The 23,639-nt window shown below is 32.8% G+C and overlaps 1 protein-coding gene across 3 annotated transcripts in view; it reads right to left on the reverse strand.

Moving 5' to 3' along the window:
• Positions 1 to 23,639, reverse strand: part of NOVA1 (neuro-oncological ventral antigen 1) — a 151,232-nt gene that overhangs the window by 5,441 nt on the left and 122,152 nt on the right. For all 3 annotated transcript variants that reach the window (XM_011995379.1, XM_011995377.1, XM_011995378.1), the window contains exon 4: positions 23,164 to 23,235. In XM_011995379.1, the coding sequence (XP_011850769.1) occupies positions 23,164 to 23,235 (72 nt within the window). The remainder of the gene's footprint in view (positions 1 to 23,163; positions 23,236 to 23,639) is intronic.

The raw sequence follows: 23,639 nt of genomic DNA on the forward strand, positions 1-23,639 counted from the left end.
GGTAGACTAACCCTATTTAAGAATTATATTACCTAGCTGCACTATCTATATTTATAAAATAATTAGTCTAATTATTTGCTTTTTTGGCTATCATAGCTACAGTTTTAAAATTAGGGCTTACTACCATCTTACCAAATGGTACTACCATATTTTCAGAAGATACTGAAAAATTACGGCAGTGACATGAATACTCAGTCCAGGATGACCACATATAGACATTTTTATTTGTATTGAAACACCCAGCCACAAAAATCAGCATATTTTGACTTATTTAATCACAATAAAAAACTATTATAAGAAATATCAAATGAATATGAAATTTTCTATCATCCCTAAAATTAAAATATAAATACTAACATTTAAAATTATATTATGGAAGCATAGTGACACATATGTCAATGTTTTATGTCTCACTGGGTAGGTCAAAACTTGTGATTGTTGTGTCACTGACAAAGCACTGAAGTAAGCTTTCCTTGTTCCAAACATTAAAATGGGCAGGCTAAAAAAATGTGCTAAAATTTGAGCAGGACATTTAATTGTTTGAGGTATTCTATGAGAGATTTCATTAGCTAATTTTTAGCAAGCATCTCTAATGCTATCTTTAAAACACAAATTTGGATAAGAATATTTTAAAGAAATACAGCCATGCATTTTAGGCAATTTTGTTCTGGAAGGTAGCAAGCAGAGAAAGTATAAATGCAAATTCTAAACCAAGTCACCTCATAAATATATTTATACATATCTCTCTCACACACACACACACACACACACACACACACACACCCCTCATTTTATTTCCATACACACAATTTACAGTAATACAAGAAATTTGTTTAATTATAATTTGTTTATATAATCATTTCACTTAATGGGAAATAGTCCAAGTTTTCAAGAACTTAGAAAGTTTGAGAAATAGTCTAAGTTTTCTTGGGAATGTTAAACACAAACTTCATATTCCCTGATTAAGTGGATTCAGTTTCAAGAAATAGACTGAGAAGTATTTTTATAATATTTGTTAATTTTGCTCACAGCTTCTTTTTGTAGAAAATTATTTGTCTGAAAAGTTAATGTGTTACAATTAGAAAGTTAAACCATGATATATACTATACCAATTATACAGATGAATTACAATCATCTTTATTTTTATCCTGTACACATGAAATACTGAGAAAATGCACTTTTAAGGATTTAAGTATCTGAATGTTAAATATGATTGTATTTTTATGAATAAGCAATTCTTTTCAAAATGATAACCTTTTTGTAATATTATTGAAGACATTATGGGCCGGGTGCGGTGGCTCACGCCTGTAATCCCAGCACTTTGGGAGGCCAAGGTGGGCGGATCACGAAGTCAGGAGATCGAGACTATCCTGGCTAACACGGTGAAACCCCGTCTCTACTAAAAACACAAAAAATTAGCCAGGCATGGTGACGGGCGCCTGTAGTCCCAGCTACTCGGGAGGCTGAGGCAGAATAGCGTGAACCCGGGAGGTGGAGCTTGCAGTGAGCTGAGATCGCGCCACTGCACACCAGCCTGGGCGACAGAGCAAGACTCCGTCTCAAAACAACAACAACAACAACAACAACAACAACAATAAAAACCAGACATATATGTACTGGCAAACTGCAGTGCTTTAACGTATTTTTCATGAAGAAAAATGTATTAATAGGCCAAGACTTTCAAAAGACCTAGTCTCATGTTATTTTAAGTTATAAGTAATCATTTTTGTTTTGTTCAATGTAATGATTTCCTGTGTGATAACCATCCTGAAGCAGAACAGCACAGAAAAGGTTAATTATAGGCTGATAATAAAAGGTAATGAAATTTTATTAATAATTTTATAACATCCACTCTATGAAATGTGTGAAGATATTAATTTCTACTACATGGCAAATCAGTCTCACATTATATATGTTTTTTCACAGTTTTTTTTTTTTCTTTTCAACTCTAAAACTATTATCTAAAACAACTTGCACATGTGGGTATTGCACTTACATTATTGAACATCAGCTTGTCTTTTTTTTTTTTTTAAAAAAAAAACCCTTTAATTATTTTTCCTTCTTTTCAATACTCAAAGTTTTATTATTATTTACTTATTTATTTTATTTATTTTTTGAGAGACGGAGTCTTGCTCTGTCACCCAGGCTGGAGTGCAGTGGCGTGATCTCGGCTCACTGCAACCTCCTCCGCCCGGGTTCAAGCAATTCTGCTGCCTCAGCCTCCCAAGTAGCTGGGATTAAAAGACTTGTGCCACCACGCCCATATAATTTTTGTATTCTTTTCGTAGAGAGGGGTTTCACTATATGTTGGCCAGGCTGGTCTCGAACTCCTGACCTCAGGTGATCCACCTGCCTCGGCCACCCAAAATGCTAGGATTACAACCACGCCCGACCAATACTCAAAAACTTTGAAACAATATATAATTCGAAGTAGTGTTAATTTTAATGACAGTAAACACCTTGCAAAAATATCCATATCTTTGAAAACTGAAGAATTATATGACAATGTCTATCTTTATATTAAAGGTGCTTTTATGTAGTTAATACCTTCTCCTGAATTTTAGTGTTTAACCATTTCAAAGAATCTTAAATAAAATAATCTGTCAACCAGAATCAATGTTTAATTAAATATTGATGTGGCCCCAAATTTTGTTGGCAAGATTAAAAACCTAAAGATGTGTTATGACTTAAGAGCAGACTTAATGTTTTCATCTTAGTAATTACAATATATAACATTTTCTAATTTTAGGCAATATGCTATTCTGTATAAGACTACCAAATTTAGAAAATTAATGGAAACATAAACATAAAAAGTTTTCAAAATTTAATAAAAGTAAATAATAGCTTACACAAGGCATTTATCATCCAATTTTTATTTTTGACAAAAGAACATGAGAATCCTCTTGCCTTACACTGTCTTTTTTTTTCTCTGAAGAATTAAAAAATATATTTATATCTATTTGCATACAATATTAATCTAATATGGGCAGACATAGGAAACAGACTCTCTGTAAAGAAGTTGAGATAAAAAACTGAAATTCAGTTAAATAATATTACAAGGAGAGTAGTGTTATGTTTACATTTTAAGTGTCGGGCCAGAGTTACGGAAAAGTGAGACAGAAAAACATGGAAGCTTTGAGGTGGTGGATAACTGACTACTGGTGGGAAAAAACAGAGGAGAAGGAAAGATAATTATGTAAGGTAGATTATTTTCTCTTACTTCTTAGATAAAAGCATTTACCAAAGCAATGTCTGTACATTGATAGTATTTAGCTTCCAACTGAAATGACAAATAGCAAATTCGAACTGTGTACATGGATTCATTTTCACTGGTGAAGTCTGTTAATGTGCTGGCTGAAATAAATATACATATTCTTATTTCTAAAGAATTGGGAGAAAAGAACTGATCTTCAATGGCATACAAATTATTTGGTATAACATGTATAAAACTAAATCAGATATGTTCTTGACAGTTACAAATCGGATTTCCCTTCAGAGTTATGATCATATTTGCTAGCATCCACCTAATCATTTATAAATGCTTACTGAATGGCCCAAGCCCTGTGTTGAAAGCTGGAGATAAAGGATATATATGACACTGTTCCTGCCTTTAAAGAGCTTATAGATGTAGAAAACGAGTGTGTATCAGTGCAGGAGTCTTAAAGGTGCTGGCACAGAAGTATATAAAGGTTATAAAGGAGACACAAAGTTTAACTGGAAAAAGAAAGAATAGGTAAGAAAATCCTTGAGAGATGAAGATATTTCCCTAATGGTCTTTCACATATGTGTAATATCCGTACACTCTTTTTTCAGAACCAAATATTTCCATGCATTTGGTCACTGTTATTTCTGTGTTGGACAGTTCCTGTTTCAAATCTAAACCCATTTTAGCAGTGATGAACTGTTTCAATAATTTTATTTATTTATTTATTTTTGGAGACGAGGGTCTCCCTTTGCCACCCAGGCTGGAGTGCAGTGGCACAACCATAGCTGCAGCCCCGAACTCCTGGGCTCAAGCGATCCACCTGGTTTAGCCTCCTGAGTAGCTGGGATTACAGGTGTGAGCCACTGTACTCAGCTTAAAACTACTACTTTTAAATTAAAAGAATCTTTACTTAAGTATTCCTTATTCTAGACTCACAACTTATTTGTTATATCAAAAAAAGAGAAAGATTAACAAGGTAATTATACTAATTATCCTAGCATCAACTGTGATTCAGAACAAAAGTAATAAAGTTACAATTTCTCTATTTGCAATCACAAAATAACTTCTGGAAGAATCCTATGAGTTTTAAAAATACCACATAAATCGTTTTTAACATTGATATGTTTCTAATTAAAAATAGACATTAAGATATATTTACTCTTTCGACAAACAAGAACTCCAACTCATGATAGTTTTATGGCTATAAAGGAATGAGATTATCTATAGGCATCATATTTCTTCATTATCATGGCAGAAAAATTAAGAAAATATTTAATAAAACCATATATTGAAGTAAATGCAAAACAAGTTCCATTACTCCCAAATAATAGCATGAATTATTTTATTTAGGGCTGCCATATTTACTACACATATATGACATTACACTTATAAAGCAATTCCTATCAACAGTGGATACCTGTTATTTTACTCAGTCATTCAGTTGGTATCCAGTCATTCTTCTTCTGGCAACAGAACCCCAGTTTTCCTCTGGAAAACACCCTTTCTCATTCTTAGTGTACCTGCCTCAGATAAGGCTGACAATCTTTCAATACCTCTAGAACAAGGGTGTCCAATTTTTGGCTTCCCTGGGTCACACTGGAAGAATTGTCTCAAGCCACACATAAAATACGCTAACACTAATGATAGCTGGAGAGCTTTAAAAAACGCAAAGAAAAAAATAGAAAAGTTTTAAGAAAGTTTACAAATTTGTATTGGGCCACATTCAAAGACATCCTGGGGCGCAGGTTGGACAAGCTTGCTTTAGAAGTAAAAACATGACCCAGGTCTGACCTGTTGCTATACTCACACCCATAACCTTTACTGGTTTGGGTTTGAGCACATGACACAGGATGGCCAAACAAGAGCATGAGAATTTGGTAAACTTGTCGGTAAAGAGATATTTGTGTTCCTAATCTAGTAGAACACCAGTCTGTCATTGCTAGTGGCTATCTTACCACTACTATGAGAAAAGGAAGAACCTGACTGAAAATGAAGTTAACTTAGATAAAAATAAGACAGCATTTTTTGGCATCTGAATCTAACCATGTCTAAAGCCAGCACAGAGGAAATACAACTCTCTTTTTTGCTTAAATAAATTTGAATTGAATTATGATAATTTCTATAATTTTGAGGGCTTCTATAATTTGTAACTGACCAAAAAGTATCTTTGAAAATATTTTTACATTCTTGTTATATCATGCATTATTTGCCTATCAAAATACTGACATTTCATTTTATCTCTTAAACTTAATAGTCAAGATATCATAGTTCTGGTAAGGAAAAACAAGTAGATTATTTTACTTTTTACCATGATATACACTACATAATCTAACCAGATAAATGTTTTTATTTTCCCAATGTATTACAATTTAGGCTACTGAGGCTCCACTTAGTAGCATCAAATGGAGATACATGTGCCATTTTGGGGAATCTACATTGAGTTGTTGAACAAAGCAAACTGAAAAAATGGCATCCTTTCTTTTGACTATAGACTTCAAATAAACAAATAACTGCCTGTGTGAATGCACTGATTTGATAAAATATGCACAACAGATTTACATGAATAGAAGTATCCAAAAAGAATTTAAAAAGCAGTTCTAACTCTCCACTAGTTTGTTTACTCTACTTTTGATAACCAAATTAAAGGCAGAACAGTTTTCATAGCAATGTCTAATATCTCTCATAAAACACCATGCCGCCTTGTCTGATGTATTTTTACCCTTCACCCACTGCCAACTCAGATTTTAAACCTAGGAGCTATCTGTGACTTCCCCTGCTCCCTAGATCTGTATGTCCTATTCTGTGCTGTTCTTCAGTCTTATTACTTTATCTTCTCTAAAGCATATTGTAGTATAATAAAAATATAGACTTGGCCGTTAATAGATATGTGGTCTCACCTTGGCTCTGCTATGTGATCTTTCTCAAATCACTTCCGTTTCATCATCTATAAAATCAGACAACTTAGTGAGACTGAGGATAAGGGGTCTTTATTTTAGCATTATGAGAAAATTCTGTTCAAAACTCTTCAATGAGCCCCTCCTTCAACTCCCCACTGAATTACCCAGACAATATTCTAAAGACAAAATTTAACTTACTTCTTTTTCCATTTAACACATTATTTCACTTTGCCCCTGAAACATGATTCAAAATTTAAGGATATACAACACTATATCCCAGGGAGGGATATAACTTAGGAATAAGAAAAACAGAAAAGAAAACCTATGCTTTCTAGGAGAAGGAGGAACAGAAGAGAAACACTTGAAACTATTCCTGTTATGTTGAGATGATGAGCACTTTAGACATAATTATTTCAAAAAAGAAAACTACTAGAAGTTAAATAACTATTAAAAAACTATGAAGGTCATATAATAATAAACTATTGCAGGGAAGCCCATTATTTAAAAGTGAAAATAATTTGGGGTATTGTCTTCTTAATGCTTACTAAACCAGATTTTACTATATTGAAGTTATATTGATGAAAGGCCTGTAAGTCTTCATCATCCGTGTGTTAACAAAAAGCTCTTTGAAATCATTATTATTTTAAATCACCTCTTTTTAGCCCAGCTCTTTCAGGGCACATGTTATAAGACACATGTTCAGAGTTCTTAATTCTGATTAGCAAAAGATGTATTAAACATATTTGAATATTTGAAATGAAAACTAATGTTTTCAATTTAATGTTGTAAACTAAACATTAAAATTAAAAAGTAAAAAATAGCTATGAAAATAAAAATAGGGCTGTGTTCATTGAAGTAAATGGTGCAAAAGGGGTGAAAGATGAGGATGGAAGAAATTCTATTTTATCCATTTTAAGCTTAAAATGCCTATCAGTCATCCAAGTGAAGATGCCAAATAAGTGGTTGATTATGGGGCTGGAGGCCAGGGGAAATGTGGGAGTTAACATATAAATTGTATTTAAAGACATAGGAATAGATGAAATTATTTAGGGGGAAGTAAAAGTGAAGCAAATTGTTAAATAATGAAAATTAAAGAATTAGGTAGGAAAATATTTAATTTCTAAAATGATCAAAGATATATTCAAGGTAGAGCAGCAAAATTGACCATCAAGTAAAACATAAAGCAAATATAAATCAGGGAGGGGGTAAACTATTAATCTTTTTCTTTTTTAAAACATTGGTGTCAGTATATATTGTCTTTTGCAAATCATATTGTAGTATTCGTCAAGTTATGAAATGGGTTTAATCTTTCACTTTGTTTCTCTCCTTCTGCAATTCTCCTGGGGAAATTTCCAAAACAGAGAACATTGTACAATGTATTAGTACACTGTACAATGAACACTAGTACACTGCATAATGTATTCGTGTTTTAAGCTGAGTGTTTAAAAGTCACAACACAGAATGTCATATACGAAGGACAGTATGCAGGCACTGTATGAAATTATAAAATGATGTAAAAAATACCAATGCAAAGTTGAATACACACACACACACACACACACACACACACACACATACACATACATATATATGTAGTTTGGGTTAAATAATGTAAAAGTATGTAATTATATTCAGGTAAAACAGAAAGAGAGCAATAGAGATTGCATTTCAGATGAGTTTTTTCTCTTACCATACACACTTTGTCTTATTTTTTAAAAGCAGTGTAACAAAAGGAAATGGAACAATTGTCCAAAATTAGGCTGCAGAATAAATGAATCCTCGAAAAGTAGAACAATGAAAAAATAATTTTAGCACATTTCTGGAATTTATTGCACAATTATTTATTGAGTGGCTATTACGTGCCAGGTATAATTCCAAATGTTGGGGATGTAGGGGTAAATGAAAAGGATAAGATCTCTGCTTTCATAGGGTTTGAAATCCAGTGGCATTATAAAAATACAAAATATTTAAATGTATATACAGTCATGCACCAAATAACAAAGATTGGTTCAACGACAGACCATGTATGGTGATCTTATAGGATTATAATGGAGCTGAAAAATCTCTGTCATCTAGCGACATTGTAACCCTTGTTAACGTCCTATCACAAAGCATTACCCATATGTTTGTGGTGATGCTGGTGTAAACAAACCTACTGTTCTGCTAGTTTTACATAAAGTATTGCCCATACAATTGTGCACAGTACATAAAACCTGATAATGATGATAAACGACTGTTACTGGCTTATATATTTACGACACTATACTTCTTATCATTATTCTAGACTGTATTCCATTTACTAATTAAAAAAGAAAAGTTAACTATAACACAGCCTCAGGCAGGTCCTTTAGGAAGTAATCCAGAAGAACACATTGTCATCATAGGAGAGGATAGCTCCATGTGTATTACTGCCCCCAAAGATCTTTCAGTGGGACAAGATGTGGAGGGCGAAGACAGTGGCACTGGTGATACCATCCCTGTGTAGGAGTAGGCTAATGTGTGTCTTAGTTTTGGTGTCCTAGTTTTTAATTAAAAAGTTTTAAAAGTAAAACAAAATGAAAATAAACTAAATAGAAAAAAAGCAACAAACAACCCCACTAAAAATGGGCAAAGGACATGAACAGACATGCCTCAAAAGACAACAAACATGTGGCCAACATATATATGAAAAAATTTTCAACATCACTAATTGTTAGAGAAATGCAAATCAAATCCACAATGAGACATCATCTGACATCAGTCAGAATGGTTATTAAAAAGTCAGAAGATAACAGATACTGGAGAGGTTGCAGAGAAAAGATAACACTTATATTTTACTGGTGGGAATGTAAATTAGTTCAGCCATTGTGGAAAGCAGTGTGGAGATTTCTCAAATAACGTGAAACAGAACTACCATTTGACCCAGCAATCTCACCGCTGGGTATATATCCAAAGGAAAATAAATCACTTTACAAAAAAGACACATGTACTAGTATGTTCATCACAACACTATTCAAAATAGCAAAGACATGGGATCAACCTATATGCCCATCAACGGTGGACTGGATAAGTAAAATGTGATATATACACACTATGGAATACTATAAAGTTGTAAAAAAGAAGAAAATTATGTCCTTTGCAGCAACATGAATGTATCTGGAGGCCAAATTAATGCAGAAACAGAAAGCCAAATATTGATTGTTCTCTCTTATAAGAGGAAACTAAACATTGAGTAAACATGGACATATAGATGGCAACAATAGACACTGGGACTCCCAGAGGGGAGAGGTTGGGAGGAGGAATGGGTTGAAAAACCACCTATTGAGCACTATGCTCACTATCTGGGATCATTCATACACTAAACCTCAGTGACATGCAAATTACTCATGTAAAATTACCCGAACCTAAAACAAATGCTGAAAGGAGACAAGAAAAAAGTGTACAGAATAAGGAAAAAGAAAATATTTTTGGACAATATATTAGTGTTTTAAGCTAAGTGTTTAAAAGTCAAAAGAGCCAAAAAGCAAAAACATTAAAAAATATATGAAGCAAAAAGTTATACTAATCTAAGGTTAATTATTAAAGAAAGAAAGTTCTTTTTTATACAATTAGTGTGCCCTAAGTGTACAGTGTTGATAGTCTACAGTAGAGTACAGTAATGTCCCAGGCCTTTACATTCACTCACTGCTCAATCACTGACTCACTCAGAGCAATTTCTAGCCTTGTGAATTCTATTCATGGTAAGTTCCCTATACAGGAGTGTATTATATTATATTACATATTATACATGTATTATATATATAGGAGTACCATTTTTTAACTTTTATTCTGTATTTTTAATATTGTTAATGTACTTTTTTGTTTTGATATGTTTAGCTATACAAATAGTTAATATTGTGTTAAACTGCCTGCAGTATTATTAAGGTAACATGCTGTACAGATTTGTAACCTAGAAGCAATAGGTTATACCAAGGGCCTAGGTGTGTATTAGGCTATACCTTCCAGGTTTGTGTAAGTACACTCCATGATGTATGCACAATGACAAAAACACCTAATGCTGCATTTCTCTGAATATATCCCCGTCATTAAGCAAAGGACTGTAAAATATGCATGACCATAAAATAGTGAGTTGGTAAATGACAGAAAAGAACATCTAGAAAATATTTTAAAATTTTTAAGTAGAAAAATTCAAAATCATAGTTTTAAATGAAAATCATGCATCTAACCTGAATGCCCGTTTATAAAAAGCACACTTTATTTAGAAAATAAAGTTAATCTAGGAATAAAGAGCTTTTTAAAAATTTGAGTTCTTTATGGTTTAATACTCTATGACATAACCAAACTAAATAAGATAACATTGGAAGTAAATGTCTCAACTATGTTTGAAAATCCATCTCTGTTTAAATTTATGTATCTAGAGAATTAAGTTATAAGGAAAACTTTCACAATTTGGATTTTTATTGTATCTTTATGCATTTTTGATAGTCATTTTTACCATTAAAATTAAATATTAGTTGAAAAGTCTGATGTCCCATATTTTTGAAATGATTTATTAAATTATAATTACTTACAAGTATTTTATATTTACAGATTAGGTGAATTATATATTTCTTATTATTTTAATTTCACCAACAGTTTTCCTAAAAGCAATATTTATTTTAAAAAATAAACGCTTATATTTCAGTATCTTACTAGTAATGGGAGGTTGATTATTTACTATCCCAAATGACTGTCATTAAGAAAATGAAAATATTGGCCGGGCGCGATGGCTCAAGCCTGTAATCTCAGCACTTTGGGAGGCCGAGACGGGCGGATCATGAGGTCAGGAGATCGAGACCATCCTGGCTAACACGGTGGAACCCGTCTCTACTGAAAAATACAAAAAAACTAGCCGGGCGAGGTGGTGGGCGCCTGTAGTCCCAGCTACTCGGGAGGCTGAGGCAGGAGAATGGCGTGAACCCGGGAGGCAGAGCTTGCAGTGCGCTGAGATCCGGCCACTGTACTCCAGCCTGGGCGGCAGAGCGAGACTCCGTCTCAAAAAAAAAAAAAAAGAAAAAAAGAAAATATTATACATTATTATTTCATTAATACTTGACATAAATAACCATATAAACATTGATTTACATTTAAAAGGTTACTGAAGCACATCTGCAATTTAACAAACTATACTATTACAAAACTATATTCTTTTTATATATATGGGTGAAATAGTTCATTTATAATATTTAATAAATTATATATAAGAATACACTAATTTTAAAACTTCTGTTACTTGGCTAAAAGCAATTCGAAGCCAGGTAATAAAAAGGAATGTTTTCTTTTTCAAAAATATTTTAAAATAGTAATTGAATAAGAAATATGAACAAAACCAAACACCAATAAAATGAATTATAAGGCATTAGATTCAGAATAAACAAAAATGATCAACTTATTGTCTCCTGAAAAATTCCTAATGATAAAAAATTAGAAAAATTAATAACCAAAAAGGCCAATTATAAATTTCTGAGGTCAAAAGGAAAAACACTTTTTTATTCCAAAGCGAGAAGGTATCAAACTCCTCAGTTTTGCAAAATTACTTTTATCTGAGAAAATAATGTGAACACATTCACGTATATAAGCATTCTTTAAAAAAAAAAAGTTTAAAATAAACTTGATAACCATCAAATTTTGCTATTTTAGATATTTTCAATTTTATATGGCTTTGCTTGAAAAATGAAAAATTCTATTGAACTGTATACACACACAAAACAAGAAAATAAATACACATTGTGGAATAAGGAGACATTAAATGGTGTGGTTATATAAAGGCATGCATAATGTTCTGTCTTGAGAATATACTATGTGCAAGAATTACTGCAGTTATGGCTGCAGGGAAAACTTTCATGAAACAGAGAAACCACCTTTGCTTACTAAGTCGTCCAGAGAATCTTGCAAATCTACCTAATACGAGCCAATACTAGACACAGTATTCTATGCATTTTACCAATGCCTGAGCCATATATGGGATGTAAAATAAGGAATGTTACAGAGCAAGTATTTCATTAACTCTTTTCCCTGATGTGTACCACTTTCTTCAATCTGAAAGTCTTAGGCTTTTCATAAACTTAAAAAGGCCTTCAGATAAAATCACACTTTTAAAAGGGATTTTGGGATGTCACATAACCTGGTATTTACTAAATACTGTGTTGTAATACTAACCTGAAAACATTAATGGTGTGCTGCTTTCAGTGGTATTGTTAACTTGCCCTAAGGGAGATTCGATTCCCATCACTGCTATGGATAATAGACTATCTACACTACAGCACACTAGCAAACTCTGAAGTCTGCAACAGAATGAATATGGGTAGGAAGCACTTATTTAATCATATCGATAATTTTTGGCAAGAATATTGCTAAACGACCTTAAAAACTCCTAATGTAGGCTGGGTTTGGTGACTCATGCCTGTAATCCGAGCACTCTGGGAGGCTGAGGCGGGCAGATCACCTGAGGTCGGGAGTTCAAGACCAGCCTGACCAACAGCCAACCAACATCTCTACTAAAAAACAAAACAAAACAAAACAAAACAAAAAACAAAATACAAAATTAGCCAGGCATGGTGGCTCATGCCTGTCATCCCAGCTACTCGCAAGGTTGAGGCAGGAGAATCTCTTGAACCTGGGAGGAGGAGGTTGAGGTGAGCCGAGATCGTATCATTGCATTCCAGCCTGGGCAACAAGAGTGAAACTCCATCTCAAAAAACAAAAACAAAAACACCCCCAAAACTCCTAATGTAATCTGCATATAAAAATCTCTAAGAGAACCTCTAACTGTATTTAGTAATAGTCAAAAGTATTAAGCTAAGGTTAATTTATTATCCGAAAAAAGATTTTTCTTTTTGTAAATTCAGTGTGCCCTGAGTCTGTAGTGTTTATAAAGTCCACAGTAGTATACAATAATGTCCCAGACCTTCACATTCACTAATTATATCTAAAAGGATAATCATCCTTTGTATAATAACCCTTCGTAGATTTAAGTTGTATTAATTAGTAAATCCCAACTAATCTCAATGCTGAAACTAATCCCTACGCATCAATTTTTGTACGAATTTAGTATTTTTCAAATCACAAAGTATGTATGTTGTTTCATGGTAAAGTCTTGATGAATTAACACTTGAAAAAAAGAGACAGTGTCACATAGTACACAATTATCAATTTATTATAAACTAATGTGCTCTTATCATATAAGTGTTTCCCAAACATTTCAAGAAGCTTCATGAAATATTTATCTGACTGTTCAAATATAGATGCAACATCTCATAATAGGTCTATTAATTATCTACATAGGTAATTTTGATATAAAGCTAGGGTTGAGTATTTTTTATGTTTTAACTCTAAAGGATAAATAAAAATATTACATATATTACACAATCATTTAATTTGGCATAACTTTAAAATATGAAGCAATTGCCACTCCCTTTGCCAGTCAGTAAGTGCTTCCTCTAGGCCTGAAGCCTCTCCCCAGTGAGCCTTCTTGACCTCAATAAAGCATCAAAAGAGTAGGAAATCAAGAAGCCAAGTAGCTTAAATGCACATGTAATGTCAAAGACAACCAGTTTTCCCCTTGGGAAATTACTGCTTTATCTTCCTTAAAACATTGCATATGCCACAACTGAAGTAAGGATTTTTTTTTCCATTCTCTTTTGTATCCTCTGTTACATTTTAAAAACAAAGTAGAGATATAAGAAGTAAAATGTAGTAATTTTCATATTCTTTGTCATCACTCTAATAATACATGAACAAAGTTTTTCGACAGTTAAAGATAGGGCCAAATGTTTCTTAGCAACTTAATTTTCTTCATATTGTATGACACTATTCTAGGCTAGTTCATGCAGATCTAACTCAGCATTTTAAATAGCTTCACCACATACTATTCTGCAATATCAGAATTTATTTAATCACTCTCCAGTGATTAAGGGTGAAATTGCTTTCCAACTTCTATCACACATACATTCTTGTATTTGTTTCTATGCATTGGTGCAGTAAGTTTTACAGGATAGATCTCAAAAGCTGTAATGTTGTAGCATTTCTTACATCAACATTGTATGAGCATGTTTATTTCTTGTATCTTTGCCAGCACTTTAGATTTATAAACACACACACACATCTTGCATTTCTGATATGTGTATTATACACAAAGTTTTGTCTATCTGATTTAAAATAGTGCAATTGTGTGATGTTGATTGCAATTTCCCTGATAACTGGTGAGGTTAAACATGTTTTTATATCTGTATTGTACATTTCCATTCCCTCCTCTGTAAATTGCCTTTACATTTTTATATTGGGTTTTCATATGAACCAAGGAGTTCTTTGTATAGCCGAGATACTAATTAATTGTCATATGTTCAACATATTTTTTGGTTTCTTTTGCTTATTAATGGTGTATTCTGCTATACCAAAAATAATAACTGTTTATATACTCAAATCTGGTAGCGTTTTATGTTTCAGATTTCCTTCTTGCTTAAGTCATCCTTGATTTCGTACACCATAATTTCAAATAGTCTTACAGTTTCAATCTTGAATGCATTGAGATTTCTGCATATCGTCTGAGGTGGAAATTTACTTTCTTTCAGGTGGACAGTCAATATACCAGCACCATTCATAAAATAAAACATCCTTTTTAATAATGAATTAAAATTACACTTATATATTACTCTGGACCAGACAGTGTTCTAAATATTTCTCATGCATTCGTTCATTAAAAAGTCATGACAACTCTGCGAGGTAGGTACCCACATTTTTCAATGAGAAAACACGCATGGCAAAATAAAAAATGTGGCCTCACACATTATAAACTTCGGACGTAACAAAGATTTGATTGGAAGCCAGGTATTATGGCTCAAGACCACAGTACTCCAAATCCTTAGAACACACTGTTTTTTTTTTTGTTTTTTTTTGTTTTTTTTTAATCATACATTAAGTTCCCATATATAGTCATGTGCTGCATAGTGACGTTTTCATCAATGGCAGGCCATATATATGGTGGTCCCATGAGATTATAATGGAGCTGCAAAGTTCCTATTGCCTAGTGATGTAGTAGCCAAAACATTATCTTTTCTATGTTTAGATATCTTTAGATATACAAATACCACTGTTACAATTGCTTGCGATATTCAGTACAGTAACATGCTGTATAGGTTTGTAGCCTAGGAGCAACAGGCTGTGTATTGTAATAGGCTATACCATCTAGGTTCATGTAAATACACTCTGTGATTTCACACAACAATATCGCTTATGATACTTTTCTCAGAACATATTCGTGATGCATGACTTTCCCTGGATCTATTTCAGAAATACCTATATACTTCATTTATCAATTGCATCTATTTGTATGTCACTTTTATTGTGACACATTTATAGTAAATTTTAATGCTGGGTGATCTCAGTATTACTAGTTTCTTGATAATTCTTTTATTAGTTGACTGATGATAATTATCAGGGATTTGTTTCTTTATACATATTAAAATCATTTTATCTCTCTCAAAACACAGAAAAATGGGAATATGATGAAAATCATAATGTTTATATTTTAATTTTAAAAGGATTGATATTTCTATATTAAATCTTCCCCACAAAAATTATAATAAGGCTATCCATTTATTAAGGGAGTGTTTCATGCCCTTATATAAAAATTATATATTATTTAATATGAATTTAGTGTTTTTGATTCAATTTATTTCTAGGAATGTTTGCAATTTTGATATGTATATGATACATACTAGGTTGAGCCACAGGAAATTACAATCAAATATCAGTAATTTCATAACTCTCATCCTAATGATAAGCAAAGCACATAAAATCTAATATGCATAACAAAGTCAGTAAGTTCATTAAAAATGGATGTCATTATATTTCTAGGACCTTCTTATATATTTCTGATGAACATTATCTTGATATCACACAAACACAATACACTACGCACACACATATGCTGAAAGAAATATAAATTAATTTTTCTCTTTGAGATGGAGTCTAGCTCTGTTGCCCAGGCTGGAGTGCAATGGCGTGATGTCAGCTCACTGGAACCTCCGCCTCCCGGGTTCAAGCAATTCTCCTGCCTCAGCCTCCTGAGTAGCTGGGATTACAGGCGTGCGCCACCACACCCAGCTAATTTTTTGTATTTTTAGTAGAGACAAGGTTTCACCATGTTGACCAGGCTGGTCTTGAACTCCTGACTTCAAGTGATCCACCTGCCTCGGCCTCCCAAAGTGCTGGGATTATAGGCGTGAGCCACTGCACCCGGCCCTAATTTTTACATTTTGTTGGAGAATTATGATAATATTTGTATTTGAGACAAGTGCCCAACTGGTTTTCAAATTAAATTGTGCTCTGAATACTGTAAGGCATGAAATAGACATCAAGCTAAGAAGGCTATGTTCTTTTAGCTTAACCTCTTCATTCAACTAAAATTATCCTTTTCCAGTTGGTTTACATTTTTAGAGAGAATTCTATGCAAAATTTCATTTCAAATATTGTTAAAAAAACAAATAATTTTAGAACATATAGACGTGTAAGTCTATTCTTTCAACTAATGCTAGTCATTCAACAAATATTTACTGAGGACCTATTATGTCCCAGGCAAGTGCTTCACATACATCAGAGAATAAAACAGAAAAAATCCCTATCCTCATGCAATTTAGTTTACTCGGAGAGTAAGAAACACAGTACACAATAAACATGATAAGAAGCCAAGTATACAGTATTCGTGAGGCAATGGAAAAAAGCTTAAAAAACAGCAAGACAAAGGGAATCAGGAGTGTGGCGGGAAGGGGGAGGCCAGCTTGCCATATAAGGAGGTCAGGTAAGTCCTAAGGAGAAGGTGAATTTTGAACAGACTAGAAAGTTATGAAGATGTTAGCCAAGCAGATCTCCATGATAAGAAAATTTCATGCAGAGAAAAGCAAGAGAAAAATACTGAGGTGAGGGTATGCCCGATGTCTGCAAGGGGCAACAACTGTCAATGTGGTTGGGGCAACATAAGTGAGGAGGTGAGTGGCAGGAAATAGAGATAGTGTGGCAAAGGCTTTTTCTTATAAGTTAACTAAGGTCATTTTGGAGATGTTGACTTTTACTCAGTGAAATGGTAAACTATTTCAGGTGGCAGTAAAGAAATAAAAAACTGACTTATTTTAAAAGGAACAGGTTAGGGGTAGTTTTTGGACTTATTGCACTTAAGATGTCAATTAGGTATGTAAGTAGAAATACTGAGTGGGGAACTGGACATAGCCTGGAGTTTTACTTTGAGATCTGGTGATCACAAGTTATGTGGGGCCTGAAGCATATACTACTTTAGGGGACAACTTTGGGAAAACAAAATTTAAAATTCTGAACATAAAATTAGGTAATAAGTCTGCACATGTGCGGAATAATAAAGATTAAGCTTCTTTAGTTCATGGTTGCTATGGTTTGAATGTTTTTGTCCATTCCAAAATTCATGTGTTGGAAACTTAATCCTCAATGCAACAGTTTTGGGAGGTGGGGCCCTTTGGGAGGTGTTTAAGTCATGAGGACTTGATTAACAACACTACAAAATGAGCTTTCAGAAGTGAGTTTTCTCTCTTCTGCTCTTCAGCCATGTAGGAACACAGTGTTCATCCCCTTTTTGTACTTCTGTCTTCTGCGATTTCAAGACACAGCAAGAAAGCCCTCATTAGATGCCAGTGCCTTGATCTTGGACTTCCCAGCCTTCAGAGCTGTGAGAAAAAATGTTCTGTTCTTTATAAATTACCATCACAGGTATTCTCTTACATCAGCACAAAATGGACTAAGGTAACAGTACATTTGTCCCACAACGGAGACATAAATTTTGCAGATGTCAGCACATAAAAGCCAAGGTAATAGAGAAAGACAAAGAATTAAGACTCAGAAGAATTCCCAAGTATTGAGACTTGGAGCACTTCATCATTAAGTATATAGAAATAAGAGAATAAACTAGCAAGGATTCTGAGAAGAAGCAAAGGCGAACCATGCAGGAGGAAAACCAAAAGTGTGTAGTATCCTGGAAGTCAAGTAAAGAAAGTATACCAAGGAGGTGGAAGAGATAAATTTTAAAAAATATTGTTGGTAGGTAAAGTAATATGTAGACTAAGAACAGACTACTGGAATTAGCAAAGTGCTCATCATTGATGTCCTTGGCAAAGAGTTTTGGTGGAATGGGGGAGGCAAAAATTTGAGCGAAGTGGATTTAAGAATGGGAATACCAACACTGGGAAATAGAGTAGAGGTAACACTTTCGTAAGTTTTACTACAAAGGAGTAGAAGAAACAGGGCATTAGTTGGTGGGGGAAGTGACATGAAGAAAGTTTTGTTTGGCTTTCTAAGATGACAGAAAAAACAGTTGCACACTGATGGGAATGATTCTGTAGAGAGCAAAAACTTGACAGAAAAAGGAGAGAGAAGGTAGAATTGATGAAGGAAAGTTCTTGAGTAAAGGAAGAATGTTTAGTGGACAACTGAAATGAATGGTTTTAGACAAGAGCAGGGAAAATCTACCTACAGTAATTGATGAGAAGGCAGACTATGTGGGTATAAATGCTGCTTCATTAAGTAGTTGTTGGTATGAGTTTGTGGAAGTTCACTTTTGATTGCTTCAGTTTTCTCAGTGAAGTAGGTAAAGAAGTAAGGTCATTAGCTGGGAGAGTATAAAAAACAAGAAACATTGTGGGGGTTGTGGTAGGGACAATTCTTGGAAAACTTCCATGATCTCTACCCACTGGCGTTACAACCTGTACAATCTTCTCCCCTTGAGTGTGAGTGGGACACATGATTTACTTCTCACTACAAGAATATGGAAAAAATGATGCAATGTCATTAGCATGATTAAATTATGTTGTAGGGTAAAGGAGGTAAGAAAGTTACTCCTGTGATTTGCTTCAATATATAAGACTCCATTTTTGCTGGCATACAATGGAGAGAGATTCTCCTAATGGACTTGCATGAAGCAAACAGCCAAGTTTTGACGGCCCTGTGGAGAGGGTCATGTGGCAGGTAACCGTGGGTGGCCTCTAGAATCTGGGAATTGCCTGTAGCCAACAGCCAGTTATAAGTTGTGGCCCTCAGTGAAACAGCTTAAAAAAAAAAAAAAAAAAAAAAAAAAAAAAAACCCTCACAAAAACTGAACGCTGCCAACAACCAACAACCTGGATGAACAGGGACGCATATTAGTCAAACCTATAGAAGAGATTGCAGTCCAGCTGACACTGATTACAGCCCTGTGAGGTCACAAGCAAAGGGCTCAGCCTGCCTGGCTTAAATCATGCCTGGGCTCTTGACCTACAGAAATTATAAGAATATAAATGTGTGTTGCTTAAGCCATTAAGTTTGTGGTAATTTGTTTTACAGCAATAGAAAATTAATACAGTATTGAAAAGAGAGGAGAACTTGTGAAATAGTCATCTAGAGAATAAGAAAGTCAATGAGCTTATGAATGACAGAATTAAGAATCTATTTGTGACTTGTGGTCATGAATTTAAAGTGAGACCAATTATTTTTATTTTTATTTTTCTGTAGCCACAGTAAGGGTACTATATATCACTACCTATTTTCATGTGTTTTATACATTTTCATAAATGCTTATAATTTCAAACTTATCAGTAAATAAACAAATGTTTATAAACACATATTTCTGAAATCATTCTCTTATTTTTTCATGAAATTTCAGAAAAATTCCAGGAGAGCTAACAAGAAGGACTAAGATTAAAACCAAAATTTAATTTTTGGTACCACTGATTAACCAAACCATTTTGTTGAATCTTAATGGAGTGACTAAGTAACTTAGTATTAATAACTTAGAACTGATTGAACACTACTGATTCTGTTTAAGTTTTATTTGAAAGTTTAAATATGTTGCTTTAAAGAATCTGATCTATTTACTGTATCTTTATATCTGCTTTGTATTTAAAATTCCATATGTAGAAAAATATCAAACTTGTACCTTACAATATACAACACATGTACAGAAGAAGTTGTCAAACTGGTAGTTCTTATAACTTTTCTTTTTCAGTAGGGGAAGAAGAGCAATTTTATGTACTTTTAGGCAACAAGTAACTGAGTACTCTTTCTAGAAAATAATTGTAAAGTAGTTTAAAGGAGACAGGCTTTAATTACAGAAATATTTTAGACTTGAAAAAACAGCCAATACTAATACTAGAATCTTTCCAAAGGCAAAACTCAAAAGCTTTAATAAGCTATTTGCTTTATTATTTACTATGTTAAAGAATAATCCTTTTCATTATCACTTGACAGATAAGAAATTAAACATAACCTAAAATTTATATGATGCTTGTTACATTCAAGACACTGTTCTAAGAAGAGGTAATTGTTCTTCACTTCTTATGACAACTCTATGAGGCGATATTATTTGAATTTCACTGATGCGAAAACTGAGAATTAAGGTAACACACAAGACTGGAGATCAGCGGCATAATCATGGCTCACTGCAGCCTTGAACTCCTGGGCTCAGGCACTCCTTCCGCCTCGGCCTCCAGGTAGCTAGGATTATAGGCAAGTGCCACTGTGACCAGTTAATTTTCAAATGTATACATTTTTAGAGACAGGGTCTTGGCTATGTTGCCCAGGATGGTCTAAAACTCCTGGCCTCAAGTGATTCTCCTACCTCGGCCTTCCAAAGTGTTGAAATTACAGGTGTGAGCCACCATGCCATCATTTCATAAGACTTCTCATATAATAGTCTTTCAGTTTTAAGGAGGAAATTATTACAGGACAACACTGTAGTCAGAGTATGTCAGTCTGACCTATGGAAACGTGTTAAGGGGTCTCAAGGTTAATAAAGTAAAATTCGGTATGTACTGAAACATGTCATCATTTTTAAAAGAATAAAAAGTATTTTTAAATACTGGAAATGCAGATCAAACTTACTCCTTGAATAGTTTTCTGTGTTTTTTATTTTTGGTTTTCTGAATATTGACAATCCATTAGTTCTTTTTATTACAAATAGCTTAAGATGATCATATTAGAACCTATTTTCTTATCTTGTTATACACTTCCAGATATAAGTCAGTATAGCAAAGCTATATTAATTGGGACTATTGACAAGAAACAAATGAACAACAAAAAATACATTTCCTTCTGTCCTACCACATGATTAGAATCTACTGGAAAATACTGTTGGGGAAAAAATAATTACAAACTATTAATAATATGAAAGATTGATGATTACAATTCTTTCTATGAATTACAGATTTTGTTTTGTTCTTCTCTTATATCTTGCTTCATGATATCCAGGAGATATTATGCTTCTTTGTACAAGAACAGAAGAAAACAGAGTATAAGTAACAATATAACAGAGTATAGTGGACAGAATATAAAATTACAAATGACTTATTTCAAAATAGCAAAACTTAGATTTGGCAAGCACTTTATCTAGAGGGTAAAAATATAATATTAGTAAACTTAAATATATAATTAGCCTTTTAAGAAACCATTTTATAAAGATTCACATGCTCTTATAAGAATAAATGAAAGAAAATACAAATTTAGCTTCAAAGGCAAAATTATTAAGGAGATTTTCTCTTCTAGATCCAGGGATTTTTACCTTGAGAAAAATCATTCGTTTTATTTTTAATGTGGTTGTGTTTGTCATGTTTACATTTGGAAAAGACAGAATGATAAAGTACAAAAGAAATATTAAAAACATAAAATCAGTTGTTTTCCTAAAAGGTTTTTACACCATACAATTAAAGCTCAGTAAAAGATAAGGTATGTAGAGTAAAAATGTAAGTATACTTTTAAACCTCATGCATTTGTAATACAAGCTTGATTGTCACTTTATGTAATACCATTTCCTTCAAAGAGAAGTGTTGGTTTTTACCACGGGAGATGTGTACTTTACTAACCAATTTATTGGACCTAAAAATGTTTGCATTATAAAATACTTTTGTTTGAAGGGAACGCTATTGCATAAAATGAAAATCAAACCTGTAATATAAAATATCATCCTAAATATCAGTTTTGCTTCCAGTTATTATATTTAAATCTTTCTTCAGGTTGCAAAAGTATTAGAATCAACAAATCAGCAAAATATTTCTGATAGTCTTATATTAGATAATACGAAAAAATCATATTTAATATATTTAGCAAATATAGTTCAAAGTTAATAATTCATTAGTCAACTATATGAAAAATATATTAAACAGATAAGCTTTTATTTAATATTTAAATAACCCCATAAAGCCTTTTATTATTAAAAAAGCAAAAATATTAAAGAAAATAACATTTCTCACCTAAATGAAGCTCAACTCAGACAAAATAAAAATGTGTTTAATAATTTTAATAAATATATTATTCAACATTTGTCAAATTAAAGTACAGTATGACTCTGAATTACACAAATATTTTAGATAATCTTCTTATATTTGTCAAAAATAACCACATTTTTGAAGAATGACCTACAAATAGTACCAAAACAATCATAAATCAAACTAATAAAATATATTCTACTTGCAAAGTTTGTCAGTCGAGCAATGAAAATGCTTAGAATTTTCTCCTGAGTTGTTAAACATTAAAATTACCACAAATACCAATTTTCAATTCTTTTAGATTGTTAGAAATGCTTTTCATCAATAGTTGAAAGTTGTTTACATAATAAGGCATGTCTCAAATAAAAAGCAAATAAAATTGCGTTCACTTTTAAAGATATACCTTTGCTCAATTTATACATTTATTTTTTACATATATGATATCCTTAACTTACACATGAAAAATTCTAGGAAGATACAATAAGGGAAATTAAAAATACCAATTCAATAAATAGCCTTCAGAGCTCCATTACGTAGTCACAATTTTAAGGAAAAATAATAAAAAATTATAGTAGTTTAATATCTGAATATAGTATTTGTTATCTAAAATTAGAAATGCATACAAAATTTTAGAAATAATTGATTTTTATTTCTTAGGTTATTTGGAATCTGATTATGGTGCATATATGTGAATGAACGAATAAATCCTTAACCCACCATTATCTTTTTCTCCAGTTTGCAGGCAATCACCCGTGAAAAGTATGGTGTAGATGACAGGATGATACTGTACCTGATTAGCTCTGGAGGTGGTCATGGGATCAGATGGAGAGGACTTGGTGGTAGTTGGGGAAGATGGCAATGTCTGGGAAACAAAGCAGTTCAGGAGCAAATCAACCTTTATAAGCCTTAAACTGATTATTTAAATAAAACAAAATAAAATAAAATGTAATATAACGAGAACAAAATCCTATGAACAAATTTTTCTCCTATTCATTTGAATTTAATGGATTTTAACATCAATTAAGTAACTAATGCATGTAAACATGCATGCATAAGCATGTAAAAATAAATTCATGACTTGAAATCATGATGGTGACTGACAAAAAATTCACATGAGTACTAAAAGTATCCTGATCATATTCATGAATAATAGTTTCATTTCTTTCCCTCTTGTTTTCTTGGGGGAAAAGAGATGTAAAAAAAAAAAAAAAAAAAAAAAAAAAAAAAAAAAACAAGAAGTTCAATGAATAAAACCAAAAGAGTCAC

Source organism: Mandrillus leucophaeus, unplaced genomic scaffold (genome assembly GCF_000951045.1).
Source record: "Mandrillus leucophaeus isolate KB7577 unplaced genomic scaffold, Mleu.le_1.0 Scaffold487, whole genome shotgun sequence".
NCBI lineage: Eukaryota > Metazoa > Chordata > Mammalia > Primates > Cercopithecidae > Mandrillus > Mandrillus leucophaeus.